Genomic DNA, 17312 nt, shown 5'->3' with positions numbered 1-17312 from the left:
GTTTTTGTTTGGTTTGGTTTGTACATTATTTTATTTTTGTTTGTTTGTTTGTTTGTTTTTTAATACTCCACATCAGTGGAATCATGTGGTAGTTCTCTTTCTCTGACTTATTTTACTTAGCATAAAATGCTCAAGTTCCATCCATGTTGTTGCAAATGGCAAGACATTTATCTTTCTTTTTTAAAGCTGAGCAGTATTCCGTTATGTACATATATACCACATGTTCTTTACCATTTGTCTGTTGATGGGCACTTCAGTTGTTTCCATATCTTGGCTATTGTAAATAATGCCAAAGAACATGGGGGTTGAGGTATCTTTTCAGATTAGTGTTTTCATATTCTTTGAATAAATACCCAGAAGTGGGATAGCTGGATCATATGATAGTTCTAATCTTAGTTTTTTGAGGATTCTCCATACTGTCTTCCATAGTGGAGGTACCAATTTACATTCCCACCAACAGGTTTCCCTTTTTCTCCACATCCTTGCCACCACTTATTTCTTGCCTTTTTGATAATAGCCGTTCTGACAGGTGTGAGGTGCTATCTTATTATGGTTTTGTTTTGCATTTCCATAGTAATTAGTGATGTTGAGGATCTTTTCATGTACCTGTTGACCATACGTATGTCTTCTTTGGAAAAATGTTTATTCTGTTCCTCTGCCCATTTTTAAATCAGGTTGTTTGTTTTTATTGTTTTGAGTTGTATGAGTTCTTTTTTTTTTTTTTTTTTTAATACATCTTAATATAGTTTTTTTGGCTTTGGGTTTTTCTTCTTTCTTTGCTTTTTTTTTTAACCCCACATTTGTTTATTTATTTATTTTATTTTGGCTGTGTTGGGTTTTCGTTTCTGTGCAAGGGCTTTCTCTAGTTGCGGCAAGTGGGGGCCACTCTTCATCGCAGTGCGCGGGCCTCTCACTATCGCGGCCTCTCCTGTTGCGGAGCACAGGCTCCAGACACGCAGGCTCAGTAGTTGTGGCGCACAGGCTTAGTTGCTCCGCGGCATGTGGGATCTTCCCAGACCAGGGCTCGAACCCGTGTCCCCTGCATTAGCAGGCAGAGTCTCAACCACTGCGCCACCAGGGAAGCCCTGAGTTCTTTTTTTTTAAAATTTATTTATTTTATTTATTTTATTTTTGGCTGCGTTGGGTCTTTGTTGCTGCGCGCAGGCTTTTCTCTAGTTGAGGCGAGTGGGGGCTACTCTTCATTGCGGTGCGCGGGCTACTCATTGCAGTGGCTTCTCTTGTTGTGGAGCATGGGCTCTAGGCACGCGGGCTTCAGTAGTTGTGGCTCGCAGGCTCTAGAGTGCAGGCTCAGTAGTTGTGGCGCACGGGCTTAGTTGCTCCGTGGCATGTGGGATCTTCCTGGACCAGGGATCGAACCTGTGTCCCCTGCATTGGCAGGTGGATTCTTAACCACTGCACCACCAGGGAAGTCCCTATAGTTTTCAATATACAGATCTTGCACCTCTTTGGTTAAATTTATTCCTAAATGTTTTATTTTGTTGTAATTGCAAATGGGATTGTTTTCTTAATTTCTCTTTCTGCTAGGTCATTGTTAGCGTATAGAAATGCAACAAATTTTTGTATATTGATTTTGTATCCTGTTACTTTACTCATTTATTATTTCTAAGAGTTTTTTGATGGAGTCCTTAGGGTTTTCTATATATAAAATCATGTCATCTGCAAATAATGACAGTTTTACTCCTTCCTTTCCAATTTGGATGCCTTTTATTTCTTTTTCTTGCCTGATTGCTCTGACTAGGACTTCCAGTACTGTGTTGAATAAAAGTGGCGAGAATGGGCATCCTGGTCTTGTTCCTGATCTTAGGGGGATAGCTTTCAATTTTTTTCCTTTGAGTGTGATGTTAGCTGGGGGTTTGTTATATGTGGCCCTTACTATGTTGAGGATATGTCCCTTCTGTATCCTCTTTATTGAGAGTTTTTATCATAAATGGGCTTTGAATCTTGTCAAATGCCTTTTCTGCATCCAGTGAGATGATCATATGGCTTTTATCCTTCATTTTGTTAATGTGGTATATCATATTGAGTCATTTGTGAATATTGAACCATTCTTGTGTGGAATAAATCCCACTTAATCATGGAGTATGATCTTTTTGATGTACTGTTGAATTCAGTTTGCTAATATTTTGTTGAGGATTTTGCATCTATGTTCATTAGAGATAGTGGCCTGAATTTTCTTTTTTTGTGTTGTCTTTATCTGCTTTTGGTATCAGGGTGATGTTGGCCTCTTAAAATGAGTTAGGAAATGTTCCCTTCTCTTCAGTTTTATAGAATAGTTTGAAAAGGATAGGTATTAAATCTTCTTTGACTGTTTGGTAGAATTCACCTGTGGAGCTGTCTGGTCCTGGACTTTTGTTTTTTGGGGAGCTTTTGATTACTGTTTCAGTCTCTGTGCTAGTGATCAGTCTATTCAGATTTTCTGTTTCTTCCTGATTCAGTCTTGGAAGTTTGTATGATTCTAAGAATTTGTTCATTTCTTCTAGGCTGTCTAATTTGTTGGTATATAGCTGTTCATAATATTCTTTTATAATCTTGTATTTATGTGATATCTGTTGTTATTTCTGCATTTTGTTTGATTTTATTTATCAGGACCTTCTCTCTTTTTTCTTCGTGAGTCTAGCTAACGGTTTGTCAAATTTTGTTCATGTTTTTGAAGAACCAGCACTTAGTTCATTGATCTTTTCTACCGTCCTTTTACTCTCTATTTTATGTATTTCTGCTCTGATCTTTATTATTTCCTTCATTCTACTAACTTTGCCCTTTGTTTTTCTTTTCATAGTTTCTTTAGCTGTAAGGTTAGATTGAGATTTTTCTTGTTTCTTAAGAGTAGGTTTATATTGCTATAAACTTCCCTCTTTGTAATGTTTTTGCTGCATCCCATAGATTTTGGTATGTTGTATTTTCATTTTCATTTGTCTTCAGGTAATTTTTTATTTCTTCTTTGATTCCTTCATTGACCTAATAGTTGTTCAGTAGCATGTTGCTCAGTTTCCATATATTTGTGACTTTTCTAGTTTTCTTCTTGTAGTTGATTTCTAGTTTCATTCTATTATGAGAAGATATGAGAAGATACTTGATATGATTTCAGTCTTCTTAAATTTAGTGAGACTTGTTTTGCATCCCAACATATGGTCTATCCTTGAGAAAGTTTCATGTGCACTTGAGAAGAATGTATAGTCTGCTACATTTGGGTGGAATGAATGCTCTGTACAAATCTATCAAATTCATCTTGTCTGTTGTTTCATTTAAGGCCAGTGTTTCCTTGTTGACTTTCTGTCTGGATGATGTATCTATAGATGTAAGTGGGGTGTTATTAAAGTCCTCTACTATTACATGTTGCTGCCAATTTCTCTCTTTAGGTCTGTCAATAATTGTTTTATATATTTTTGTGCTCCTATATTAGGTGCAAATATATTAATCGCTGTTACGTCTCCTTGATGTGTTTTCCCCTTTATTATACTGTCCATTTTTGTCTCTTGTTACCTTTTCTGACTTGAAGTTTATTTTGCCTTATATGAATATGGCTATATCTACTTTCTTTTGGCTGCTGTTTTCTTGGAGAATCATCTTCCATCCCTTCACTTTGAGCCTATGTTTATATTTAGAGCTGAGATGAGTCTCCTGGAGGGAACATTTAGTTGGGTCTTGCTTTTTAATCCATCCAGCCACTCTGTGTCTTTTGATTGGTGAATTTAGTCTATTTACATTTAGGGCGATTATTGATAGTTGGATGTTGGCTTTTTAGCTTTTGTTTTCTGGTTGCTTTAAATCTCCCATCGTTTCTTTTTTTTCCCCCCATTGTTTCTTTTTCCTTATGTTTCTGTCTGCCATTTTGGTTTGGTGGTTTTCTAAGATATTTTTCTTAGCTTCCTCTTTTGCTGTTTTTTGTGTCTCTGCTCTATTTTTATGTTCTGTGTTTACCCTGAAGTTTGTATAAGACATCTCAATTAAAATAGTCCATTTTCTGCTGATAGCATCTTATATTCATTTACCTATACAAGTTCCGTCCTTTTCCTCTTCCCCTATAAAATTTGTTTTTGTTGTCTTAAATTACCCCTTTTTATGTTGTGAGTTGTTATCAAACTAAGAGAGCTATATTTGTTTTTCTGCTTTATTTTTTTCTCCCTTTAGATTTTATACTATTTATTAATAAAGTGTTTAAAAATCTATTCTGATAGAGAGTTGCAGTTTTCCAGTTCTGTCTTTTTATTACTTTGCTCAAAGTTTTGTGTATTTTTGCCATTTTTTTTTCTGAAGAGCTCCTTTCAACATGTTTTGTAAGGCAGGTCTAGTGTTGATGAACTCCTTCAGCTTTTGTTGGTCTGGGAAAGTCTTTGTTTCTCCTTCATATCTGAATGATAACTTTGCTGAAATAGGGTATTCATGGCTGACAGTTTTTATCTTTTAGTATTTTGAGAATGTCATTCCATTCCCTCCTGGCCTGTAGGGTTTCTGCTTAGAATCTACAGATAGCCTAATGGGGGCTCCTTTGTAGGTCACCATCCTTTTTTCCCTGGCTGCCTTTAAAATTCTTTGTCATTGACTTTTGACAATTTTAATGTTATGTCTTGGAGGAGATCTTTTTGCATAGAGATAATTAGATATTCTCTTAGCTTCATGGGCTTGTATATCCAGTTTCTTCCCCAGGTTTGTATTATTTCTTTAAATAATATCTCTGCTGTCTTTTCCCTCTGTTCTCCTTCTGGGATACTCATTATCCTAATGTTGCCTGTCCTTAAAGAGTTGGAGAGCTCTTGTAGGATTTCCTCATTTTAAATATCTTCCCTTTCCTCTTCTACTTGTATCATTTCTAGATTTCTGTCTTCAAGCTCACTAATTTTCTCTTCCATATGGTCTGCTCTAGTCCCAGTCTAATGCATTCTTCGTCTCATTTATTGAGTTCTTCAGCTCCAGAATTTCTGGTTGGTTCTTTTTTAAAGTTTCAGTCTCTTTGGTAAAGTATTCCTTCTGTTCATTCATTTTATTCCTGAGCTCATTAAACTGCCTTTCTGAGTTTTCTTTTAGCTCATTGAATTTCTTCACAACAGCTATTTTGAATTCTCTATCAGTTAAATTGGAACATTCCATAACTTTGGTTTCTCGAGAATTGTCATTGTCTTTTCGTGGCACCGTGTCACTGTGGCTCCTCATGTTGTTTGATGAAGTGTTCTTGAGCCAGTGCGTTTAGTATTAAATGACAGGTTAGGAGTTAGATTTCCTCTGGTAGGTGGCGCCATCACACAACTTTTCGGTTTCTCTTAACTTGAGCTGCCTCTGGTCATATTTGAGAGTTAGCACTTTTCAGCCTGCACCTACTCTGTAATAGGTGTGGCTCCATTGCCTTCTTTGTTGCTTTTTGTGCCACCAGGGTCGTTGCTGCCATGCTTCTGCCAGAGCCGCTGTCGTCACCAGGATGGTTGGCTCTTTCCTTGTATCTGGGATCCCTTGAGACACAGGATCTTCTGTGGGGGAAGGGGGATGGGAGGAGGGGTCATGGGCACCTCAGATGCTGGAGGGACAGGGTCGCGGGCCCCACTGCCACTGCTCCCCACTTGCCTGTGGTCATGGGTGCCGGGAGTGGTCAGGTGGCCACAGTGTGTGCACCACCTTCCCTGCTGCTACTGGGTTCTCTGAAGCTGTGGGCTCCGCTGCCTCAGTTGGAGGGCCAGGATTGCAGGCACGGGCTCTGAGGTTCCCTCGCCCCCGCTGTGTGTTCCAGTACACCCAGCTTTGGGTGTGCAGATGTGTGGAATTCTCCAGTGCCCTATTGTGTTGGGCGGAGGCAACCTTTGTTGAGTTGTGGATGTTTCACTGGATGTAGATTGAAAGGGGGAGACAAAGGTAGTTTTTCCACTCTAACATGTTTCTGAAGTCTGAAAACCGTGTTCTTCAGTTTTAATATGTTTATGTGTGGATTTATTCTTATTTATCCTGCTTTGTGGTTCATTGGACTTTTTATCTGTGCATTGTTACTTTTCATTAAATCTGGCTAATTCCCAGCCATTATCTCTTCAGTTATTGTCATTTCCCCATATTCATATTTATATTCCCTCTCTCTCTCTGTTTCTGCCTCTCTTTTTCTAGAACGATAATTAAAAGTATGTGAAACCTTCTCAATTTACCTTCCATATCTTTTAACCTCTCTTCTGTATGTTACATATTTCTGTCTTCTGTGTTGCATTCTGAGTAACTTTTCCAAATCACCTTCCACTTTACTGATAATACTCTTTAATTCTACCTAATCTGCTATTGAATAAACCTATTAAGTTTTTAATTTTGGTTATTATATTATTACTTTCTAAAAGTTCTCTTGGTTCTTTAATTCTGCTAGATCAATTTTTAATAGATTGCAGGTCTCTGCAGAAGCTTTCAAATTAATTTTGTATTTTTGTTTTTATTTTAAGCATAGTATGTTAGTTCTTTTATAATTCATCTGGAAATTCAAATATCTGAAGTTTTTGAGGTTTTGTATTATGTTGTTTCTCTTTGTTCTTCCTTGTGATTCATTGTCTCTTTATATGCTTTTTTTTTTTTATATAAATTTATTTATTTACTTTTGGCTGTGTTGGGTCTTAGTTTCTGTGCGAGGGCCCTCTCCAGCTGCGGTGAGCGGGGGCCACTCCTCATCGCGGTGCACGGGCCCCTCACTGTCGCGGCCTCTCTTGTTGCAGAGCACAGGCTCCAGACGCGCAGGCTCAGTAGTTGTGGCTCACGGGCCCAGTTGCTCCGCGGCATGTGGGATCTTCCCAGACCAGGGCCCGAACCTGTGTCCCCTGCATTGACAGGCAGATTCTCAACCACTGCGCCACCAGGGAAGCCCTCTTTATATGCTTTTTATCTTTGTCTGTGTACTGCTCATTGACTTTTAAAAATTTTTGTAAAAATGGTTGAATACAGATTGAGATTGCCTCCCTCCAGAGAGATTTACATCTGCTTCTGCCAGGTATCTAGCAGTAGGACCAGTCTGGAACCATGTTAATTTAAATGAACAACCTGAGGATTTGTGTACCACCCAGGTGATGTGAAAATTGAGCTGCAAATCCATGTGAAGGCTAGTTTATTTCTTTTCCTCCTTATCCTGAGCATGAACCCCTAGGGACTCAGCTTAATAAAGGAAAGTCCTCCTCTCCACTCCCTACTCTGGGTGGATACTGGCTTTGATTTCTGTCCTCTTTGACCTGTGAGACCATCAAAACCAAAGTGAAGATTTGCCTGGATTAGCACATACCCTGAAGGCAAAAATAGTTCCCACTTTCCCTTTAATTTTGGCCTGATAATTTGTTACAATTTTGTCAGTTCTTTGATGCTTTTGGGACATATTTAAAAAATATTTTATCTAGAATATTTAGTTTCTGTGGGAGGGTTGGTCAAATAATCTAACTCAAACATTTCCAAACATGAAAGTTTTTCATCACATTAAAATAGATTTTTTCCCATAATCCCATTTTCATCATTTTTCCTTTATTCTGACTTTTCTCATCCCCAAATCATAAATATCCTCAAATGTGTTATTTTAGTATTTTCTTGCTTTGATTTCCCACTAAAATCTCTAGTTCATTAGGAATTCATTTTTGTATATGGTTTTTATAATTCGTGTTTGAATCTGTCATCTGAATCTCATATCTTGTTTGTCTTTCAGGAACATTGGACATCCAGAGCTATTTTGCAGTTCCAGAAGTTGTGTGGTTTGAAGCCATTAGTGGGGGTAGTGGATGAATATGTAGATGGAATCCTTAACATTTTTCTGTGTGATACATCCTCACATGAAGACATCTATTTCCATCATGTCTTGAGAACAGAGGGCCATGCTATTGTATGCCGAGAAAATGTCCCTTCTAAGGTGGAGCAGTCTGGATGTATTTTGTAATGTATTGTATTTAATCTCAACAGTTTAAGGTATAAGAGAATTTAATACTGAAGGTTATTTGATTTATTCTTTAGCGATACCTGTGAGATTCCTGCCTTCTTAATGCAGAGCACTTTCTTAATTTTCACATGATCACAAAAAAACTACATTTGGCTTATTGTCCTTTAGAATATACTTCTATTTTAAATAATTGATTGAAGATTCTGTCTTACCCCCAATTATTTAATTTTCTGAAGTTTTCTTAGAGAAGAGCAACACTCTCTTATTTTGTAATTATTGATAGCAGTGTCTACATTACCATTAATATTGGTGTTGATAATTTTTGTGGCTAGCAAGAACTATCACTATGGAAAAAAATCTGACTCTTAAATTTTAGAAGATAATGCATTTCCACAACATTTGAAAATTATGAAGTGCTAACTTTTTCACTTTTTCTCTGAGAAACTAAACTTCCTTCGTATTTTTTTAATCCTAGGGTTTCAGAGACCTCAACCCTTTAACTTTATACACTAAATCCAGTGCAGGGCCAGAGGACATTGTCCTGACAGAAGTGGGTTATCCTTCCCAGCAGCACTATTTTAATGAAGATCGAGAGATAAGTCCACAATCAAAAGAGAGAGAATTATATACCCTGGTAAGAGGTTTTTGCAAACATCATCATATTCTTTTTTATTATTGTTAATACTTAATGAGTACTTACTATATGCCAAACACTATAAAAGGTACTTTAAATGTATTATTTAATACTTATAAAATCCCTGTGATGTAGTGACTATAATTAACCTTATTTTACTGATGATGAAACTGAGGCATTCCTAACCTAGGAAAGTTTGGAAACTCTGCAGTAATCTTAACAGTTATCTTGTCTCTCATCATTTGCTGGTTTAAACCTTTACTTCAGCCATGCTTTTCCTGTATGATTTCTCTCATACACTGAATTCCACTGCTGCCTTGCTGCAGTTGTGACCTCACCTACACTGACCCAAATGCTGTTCTTCCCTCTACACTCCTTAGATTCTTCTTGAAGTATTCTCATTTCTTACTTTCTCTGTAAACCTTGTGGCAACTGCTACCCACAGTAATAATAATATTATGTATTATTCCATCGCACAGTACCAATAATAAAAAAATAATAACCGACACTTATTGAACTCATACTGCATGGCAGGCACTGTTCTAAGTACTTGCATGTACTAGTTAATTTAATCTTCACAACCACTTTACCAGATTGGTGCTTTAAGATCCCAATTTTAGATATAAGTAAAGTGAAGCACATTAGTAAGTAATAAGTTAAATGATTTTTCAACAGATGAGCAGATAAATAGACATGTCCTCTGAGTCTCATATTCCTCATGGCAACAAATACTGGGCTAAGAATATAGATTGGGTTCAGTTTGAGAGCCCCAAATTTATTTTTTTGGACACAGCAAAGCTTTTTTCTTTGAATAAAATATGAAAACATTATTTTGTGTAAGTATGTTTTATATATCTGACTCTTTAAATTACAGGGATGATGTTATTTTTTTAGTGGACTTTTACTATTAGGAAAGATAAAAGGAAAGGCTACTTTGCTGTACACCTGAAACTAACACAACATTGTAAATCAACTATATTTCAATAAAAAATTTTTTAAAAAGGCCATTTGACTACTGAGAGATTAACCTCTGAAAAATATGTATGAATGTTTACTGCTGCATGTTTAAAATAATGTCAACATTTTAGATTTCATTTTAGTTTAAAATTAGTGGACTTCCCTGGTGGCACAGTGGTTAGGAATCCAACTGCCAATGCAGGGGACACGGGTTCGAGCCCTGGTCCGGGAAGATCCCACATGCCACAGAGCAACTAAGCCCATGCGCCACAACTACTGAGCCTGCACTCTAGAGCCCACGAGCCACAACTACTGAGCCCATGTGTAACAATTACTGAAGCCTGTGTGCCTGGAGCCCCTGCTCCACAACAAGAGAAGCCACCGCAATGAGGAGCCCACACACTGCTACGAACGGTAGCCCCCACTCGCCGCAACTAGAGAAAACCCATGCACAGCAGCGAAGCCCCAATGCAGCCAAAAATAAATAAATAAATATATTAAAAAAATAATAATAATAAAATAAAATTAGTTAAAATTAATTGGGCTTGTTTGGCATGTTTGGCTTTCTGAAACGTGAATTTTTGCTAGTAGTTATTACTTGATTAGAACAGTTATATTTCCTGATTCTTAAATAGTCAGTTGAATTCAACCTTAAAAGTTTTTAGAATATCTTATCGTCACTGTGTTGATGTCTTTAAATAATCATAGTTCAGTCCTGAAAATGAAATAAGGCCATCTTTTCTGCAAAAAAGATAAGGTCCAAAGCTCCTCTATCCTATCCCAGCCTATATTTTAACATATCAAGACTCCCATATGCTACACACACAAATATACACACATACACCTACCTCTATACACTGAGTTCCCTGTAATTCCTACTCTTCTTTTAGGCATCCTAACAATTTGTGTTATCTCCTTTATTGCATATTCTCAGACATCCTCCTTCCCCAATGATATTTTGGTCATATCTCTGTGTTGGCTCTACACTGAAGGTTGTGCTGTGATTATCTGATTGTGTGTCTTCATGCTATATTTTGAGTTCCTTTAGAGCTGGGACCTGTTGCATTCATCTTTATATCCACAGAGCTACCCTGTACACATTACGTAATATATACTCCATAAATGTTTTCGGCCTGAACTAGTTTAGTAGGATGGGAAGACCTAGGGTCATGCATAAAGTTAGAAAATAATATGGCATATGCATGAACCATAGCAAAAATTTCCCCTCAGAATTTATAGGCAAGTAGATTTTGGAAATAGCATTAGTATAGAAAATAAAATAATTTCTCTTTCATATCTACTAGCGAGATATTAATGATGAAAAGGCTTTCAGTCACCTTAAGTCAGTCACCTCAAAGGAGCTGTTAAAGGATTCTGAATTCAGTTCTTTGAAAACCCAAGAGAAGAGCTGTGAAGACGATCCAAAGTGTTCCATCTCCGAGCTAAAAGATCTGAAGGAAGAAGATGAGGTAGGAGAAGGGAAGATAGTTTTTTTAAATGTAATTAATGTAATATAATTAATTCATAAGTGAAGGGTACTGGAATAACCATAGCTCTTTAAACCCTACTGCTCCAGTGCCATCAGAGCATCTCCCACAGATGAATTACAAATTCTTCAACAGTCACCAAGACCAAAGTTGCAGCAATATAGCCTTGATCACAAAAAAAGAAACGCCATTTTTGACTTTGATGTGTTTTACTATCCCATAGCTCTGGACAGTCTTCAAGAATTATGCAGTGAATGGAAACTAGTATTGAGAAACGGTATTAAGAAAACCCATCAGGAAAAATGTTGACAACTTTTTTGAAGGATATACTTTATTTTTATTTTAATCAAATGTTTATGTATTCACAGCTTTAAAAAAAACAAACAAATGTTTGTGTACACACAGCTTAGAGTTCCCTATAACCCCTTCCCCTACATTTCCTATTTCACTGAGCAACCATTTTCATCTCTTTTAGCTGCTTTTTTTGGAATTTACCTCGATTTCTTTCATTAAATAGCATGCTTATGTTATTTCCTGATTCTTCAGTTTTAAGTATGTATGCCCTTCTTACTACGAGAGATGAGGGTTTAGTTCTCTTTCATCCCTTTTCCCCCACCACAGACAAAAATATCCTTTCTGTTCCCCCACCATCATCTTACTAATATAGTTACATCAAACCTTCCATTAGATCACCATTCAATATTTTATTGCTATGACTGTAAATGCTATTTACAGCCAAGTAGTATGTTACGGCAAGTTTTCCTTTTCTGCATAATTTTTATTTTCTCTGGTGTTAATATTTCTTTCTCTTTAAATCAACATACAGTACACAATTGACTTTGTATTCGGAGTACTGTCCTATCAATACATGTATAGATTTATGTAACCACCCCCCCAATCAGGATGCAGAATGCTTCCATCATCTGAAAAAGCTCCCTGGTGCTACCCCTTTATAATTACATCTCCCCAAATCCCTAACCCCCTAGCAACCATTTATGTTTTCTGTCACTGTAGTTTTACCTTTTCAGAACTATCATATAAGTGGAATCATATGGTATGTAACTTCGCAATAGGGGTTTCTTTGATTCAGCATAGTACCTTCATCCAAATTGTTGCATGTGTGAATAGTTCATTTCTTTTGATGATGAGTAGTATTTTATTGTATGGATGTTCCACAGTTTGTATATCCATTCATGCGTTGAAGGACATTTTGGTTATTTCAGGTTTTGGTAATTATGAATAGAGCTTCTATAAATATTTGTGTACAGGTTTTTTAATAAACATAATCAGGAGTAGGAATTGCTGGTTTATGTGGTCAAACTGTTTTCCAGACTGGGTATACCATTTTGCATTCCCACCAGCAGTGTGTGAGTTCCAGTTGCTCCATATCTTATCAGCACTTGATATTGTCAGTAAGTTTTATTTTTAGCCATTCTCATAGGTGTGTAGTAGTATCACAGTGTGGTTTTACTCTGCATTTCCCTAATGACTATGATGCTGACCATCTTATCGAGTGCTTATTTGCCATCCACATGTATTTCTTGGTGAAATGCCTATTAAAGTCTTTTGACCATTTTTTGATTGTTTTTTTTTTCTTTCTTACTGTTGGGTTTTTGTTCTGGATGTGTTCTGGATAGCCCTTTGTCAGTTTTGCGATTTTCAAATATTTTCTCCCACTTGTAGCTTCATTCTCTTAATGGTGTCTTTCATACAGGAAAGGTTTTTAATTTTGAGAAAGTTCAGTTTATCAGGTTTTTTTCTTTTATGTGCAGTGTTTTCAGTGTCAAGACATCTTGACTTAATTTTACTATAAGGTTTGAGATTTAGGTTAAGTTTCATTTTATTGCATATGGATGTCCAATTGTTCTAGTGCTATTTGTTGAGGAGACTGTGCTTTCTCCATTGAATTGCCTTTGTAGACCTTCCAAAAATCAAATGTCCATATTTGTGTGAGACTATTCCTAGACTTTATTTTGCTCCATTGATCTGTCTGTTCCTTTACCAGTAAGTAGCTTACTGTCTTGATTACTGTAGATTTATACCTCTTAAAATTAGGTAGTATGATTCCTCCTACTTTACTCTTTTTCAAAATTATTTTTAATATTATGGTTCCTTTTCCTTCCCATTTAAATTTTAGAATCAACTTATCTGTATCTGGGATTTTTATTGGAATTGCATTAAATCTGTAGATAAATTTGAGGAGAATTAACATCTTTAATCTGTGAGCACAGTATATATATTTATTTAGGTTTTCTTTTATTCCTTCATCAGGCTATTATAGTTTTTAATATACAGAATATGTTTTGTTATCTTTAGGTATTTAAAGCTAATGAAGATTAAGCTAACTTAGGTAATACTTATCTAATTATTTACTTTGGGAGCAATTATAAATGATATCTTTTTATTTCAGTTTCTATATTTTCATTGTTAGTACGTAGAAATTGATTTTTGTGTTTTAACCTTGTATGGTGTGAACTAGCTAAATTCATTTATTAGTTCTAGGAGGTGTTTTGTAGATTTCTTTGGGATTTTCTACATAGACAATAGTGTTGTCTGCTAATTGGGACAGCTTTATTTTTTCCTTTCCAATCTGTATGTCTTTATCTTCCTTCCTGCCTTATTATTGCACTGGCTAGAATTTCAGACACGATGTTGAACAGGAGTTGTGAGAGAGGATGTCTTTGTTATCCTGATGAAAAGTTTTATCATGCATGCATGGATGTGAATTTTGTTAAATGATTTTTTTGCATATATTGATATCGTGTTTTCTCCTTTATTGTATTAATATGGTATATTACATTAATTGATCTTTAAATATTGGATTAAACTGGCTTTCCTGGGATAAACCCCATTTGGTCATGGTGTATTATTCTTTTTATACACCATGGATTCCGTTAGCTAATATTTTGTTGAATATTGTTATGTCTATTTCCATGAAGAATATTGGTCTGTAGTTTTCTTGTACTATCTTTGCATGGTTTTAGTACCAGGGTAATGCTGGCCTCATAAAATGAGTCTAGAGGCATTTCTTCCTTTTCTGTTTTCTGGAAAAGATAATGTTGAATTAGTTTTATTTCTTTTTTATTTTTTAATTGACATTTTTATTGTGGTAACTAAAAGATTCATGTGCAGCTATAAGGAATAATACAGATAGATCTCATGTAATCTTTAACCACTTCCCCCAGTGGTCACATTTTACAAAACTGTAATACAGTGTCACAATCAGGATATTGACATTGATGCATTCCACCAATCTTGTTCAGATTTCTCCAGTTTTACTTGTACTTACTTGTGTGTGTGTGTGTGTGTGTATTTAGTTCTCCACAGTATTAACACATGCAGGTTCATGTATCCAACAGCACAGTCAAGATACTGATAATTCTATCATCATGAAGGTCCCTGTGTTGCCCCTTTTATATCCACACCCACCTCCCTCCCACCACCCCTCTCCCCACTAATTGGTTCTCCATTTATAAAATTTTGTCATTTAAAAATGCTATGTAAAATCATATAGTATGTAACCCTTTGAAATTGGCTATTTTCACTCAGTATAATTCAAGTCATTGCATGTATCAATAGTTAGATCTTTTCATTGTTGAGTAGTATTCCATGGCATGTATGTGTCATAGTTTGTTTCATCATTGACCTGTTGAAGGACATTTGGGCTATTTCTAGTTTTTAGCTATTACAGATGAAGCTGCTATGAATGTCTGTACACAGGTTGTTGTGTGAACATAAGTTCTCTGTAATAAATGTTCAGGAGCGCAATTGTTGAGTTGTATGGTAATTATAAGTTTAGTTCTTCATCAGTGATATTGGCCTGTAATTTTTTTTTTTTGTGGTGTCTTTGCCTGGTTTTGGTATCAGGGTGATGCTGACCTCATAGAATGAATTCAGAAGCATTCCTTCCTCTTCAATTTTTTGGAATAATTTGAGAAGGATAGGTTTTAATTCTTCTTTAAATGTTTGGTAAAATTTACCTGTGAAGCCATCTGGTCCTGGACTTTTATTTGTTGGGAGTTTTTTTAAATTACCGAGTCAATTTCATTACTAGTAATAGGTCTGTTGAGATTTTCTATTTCTTCCTGATTCAGTCATAGAAGATTGCATGTTTCTAGGAATTTATCCATTTCTTCTTGGTTGTCCAATTTGTTGGTGTATAATTGTTCTTAGTAGTCTTGTATGATTGTATTTCTGGGGTATCAGTTGTAACTTCTCCTCTTTCATTTCTGATTCTATTTATTTGGGCCCACTCTTTTTCTTGATGAGTCTGGCTAAAGGTTTATCAATTTTGTTTATCTTTTCAAAGAACCAGCTCTTAGTTGCATTGATCTTTTCTATTGTTTTAGTCTCTCTTTCATTTATTTCTACAATATTTTGATCTTTATTATTTCCTTCCTTCTACTAACTTTGGGTTTTGTTTGTTTCTCTTTTTCTAGTTCCTTTAGATATAAGGTTAGATTGTATATTTGAGATTTTTCTTGTTTCCTTGTTTTCTTCTTTGTAGCTTGTATTGTTATAAACTTCCCTCTTAGAACTGCTTTTGCTGCATCCCATAGATTTTTTAGATCATTGTGTTTCCATTTTCATTTGTCTCCAGGTATTTTTAAAATTTCCTCTTTGATTTCTTCAGTGACCCATTTTTGTTTAGTAGCAAATTGTTTAGCCTCCATGTGTTGGTGTTTTTTTGCAGCTTTTTCTTGTAGTTGACTTCCGTAGTCTCATACCATTGTGGTCAGAAAATGCTTAATATGATGTCAGTCTTCTTAAATTTATTGAGATTTGTTTTGTGGCCTAGCATGTGATCCATCCTGCAGAATGTTCCATGTGCACATCCAAAGAATGTGATTTTGCTGCTTTTGGATGGAGTATTCTATATATCTCTATTAAGTCCAATTGGTCTGTGTCATCTAAGGCCAGTGTTTCCTTATTAATTTTTCTATCTGGATGATCTGACCATTGATGTAAGTGGAGTGTTAAAGTCCCCTACTATTATTGTTTATAATAAAATCCATTATGTTTATTAATATTTGCTTTATGTATTTATGTGCTCCAGTGTTGGGTGTGTATATATTTACAATTGTAACATCTTCTTGTTAGATTAATCTCTTTATCATTATGTAATATCCTTTTTTGTCTCTTGTTACAGTCTTTGTTTTAAGTCTACTTTGTCTGATATAAGTATCGCTAACCTAGCTTTCTTTTCATTTCCATTTGCATGGAATATCTTCTTTCCATCCCCTCCCTTTCAGTCTGTGTGTGTCTTTAGATCTGATGTGAGTCTCTTGTAGGCAGCATTTAGATGGGTCTTTTTTTTTTTTTTAAATCCATTCAGCCACTCTGTGTCTTTTGATTGGAGCATTTAGTCCATTTACATTTAAAGCGGTTATTGATAGATATATACTTATTGCCATTTTGTTGATTGGTTCTGGTAGTTCTTTTTGTTCCTTTCTTCTTTTGCTCATTTCCCTTGTGATTTGATGACTATCTTTGGTGTTATGTTTGGATTCCTTTCTCTTTGTGTATATCTATTATAGAGTTTTGGTTTGGGGTTACCATGAGGTTTATATATAACTAACTCTCCCCCTTTTCCTCCCTCCCTCTCCCTCTCTTTCTCTCTGTATGTGTGTGTGTGTATATGTATATATATATACACACACACACATATATGTAAAGTTTTCAAAGCATATATATATAGTTATTTTAAGTTGCTGATCTCAAGTTCAAACACACTGTAACAACCCTGCAGTTTTACTCCCTCCCCCTACCTCACATATAGTGTTTTTTGACATCATATTTTACATCTTTTTGTTTTATGTATCTCTTAACTACTTATTGTGGTTATAGATTATTTTACTACTTTTATCTTTTAACCTTCCTATTAGCTTTATAAGTAGTTGATCTACTACCTTTACTGTATGTTTGCTTTTACCAATGAGATTTTCCTTTTATAATTTTTATATGTCTAGTTGTAGTCTTTTCTGCTTAGAGAAGTCCCTTTAACATTTCTTGTAAAACTGATGCTGAACTCTTTTGGCTTTTGCTTGTCTTTAAAACTCTTTATCTCTCCTTCAAATCTGAATTATAGCCTTACTGGATAGAGTATTCTTGCTTGTAGACATATATCATGCCACTCCCTTCTGGCCTGCAAAGTTTCTGCTGAGAAGTCAGCTGATAGTCTTATGGGAGTTCTCTTATATGTAACTAGTTGCTTTTCTCTCTCTGCATTTAAGGTTCTCTCTTTATCTTTAATTTCTGTCATTTTAATTATAATGTGTCTTGGTGTGGACCTCTAGGTTCATCTTGTTTGGGACTCTTTGTGATTCCTGGACCTGGATATCTGTTTCCT

At 35.7% G+C, this 17312-nt stretch overlaps 1 protein-coding gene across 3 annotated transcripts in view; it reads left to right on the top strand.

The window, feature by feature from the left end:
• TDRD5 (tudor domain containing 5) overlaps positions 1 to 17312 on the top strand; it is a 96285-nt gene that overhangs the window by 63850 nt on the left and 15123 nt on the right. For all 3 annotated transcript variants that reach the window (XM_061185663.1, XM_061185664.1, XM_061185662.1), the window contains exons 12-14: positions 7658 to 7858; positions 8361 to 8519; positions 10781 to 10945. In XM_061185663.1, the coding sequence (XP_061041646.1) occupies positions 7658 to 7858; positions 8361 to 8519; positions 10781 to 10945 (525 nt within the window). The remainder of the gene's footprint in view (positions 1 to 7657; positions 7859 to 8360; positions 8520 to 10780; positions 10946 to 17312) is intronic.

The sequence above is a fragment of the Eubalaena glacialis genome, chromosome 3 (genome assembly GCF_028564815.1).
Source record: "Eubalaena glacialis isolate mEubGla1 chromosome 3, mEubGla1.1.hap2.+ XY, whole genome shotgun sequence".
In the NCBI taxonomy this organism is placed as follows: domain Eukaryota; kingdom Metazoa; phylum Chordata; class Mammalia; order Artiodactyla; family Balaenidae; genus Eubalaena; species Eubalaena glacialis.
The sequence above is the reverse complement of the archived record's forward strand: the minus strand, read 5'-3'. Positions and strand labels throughout refer to the sequence as shown.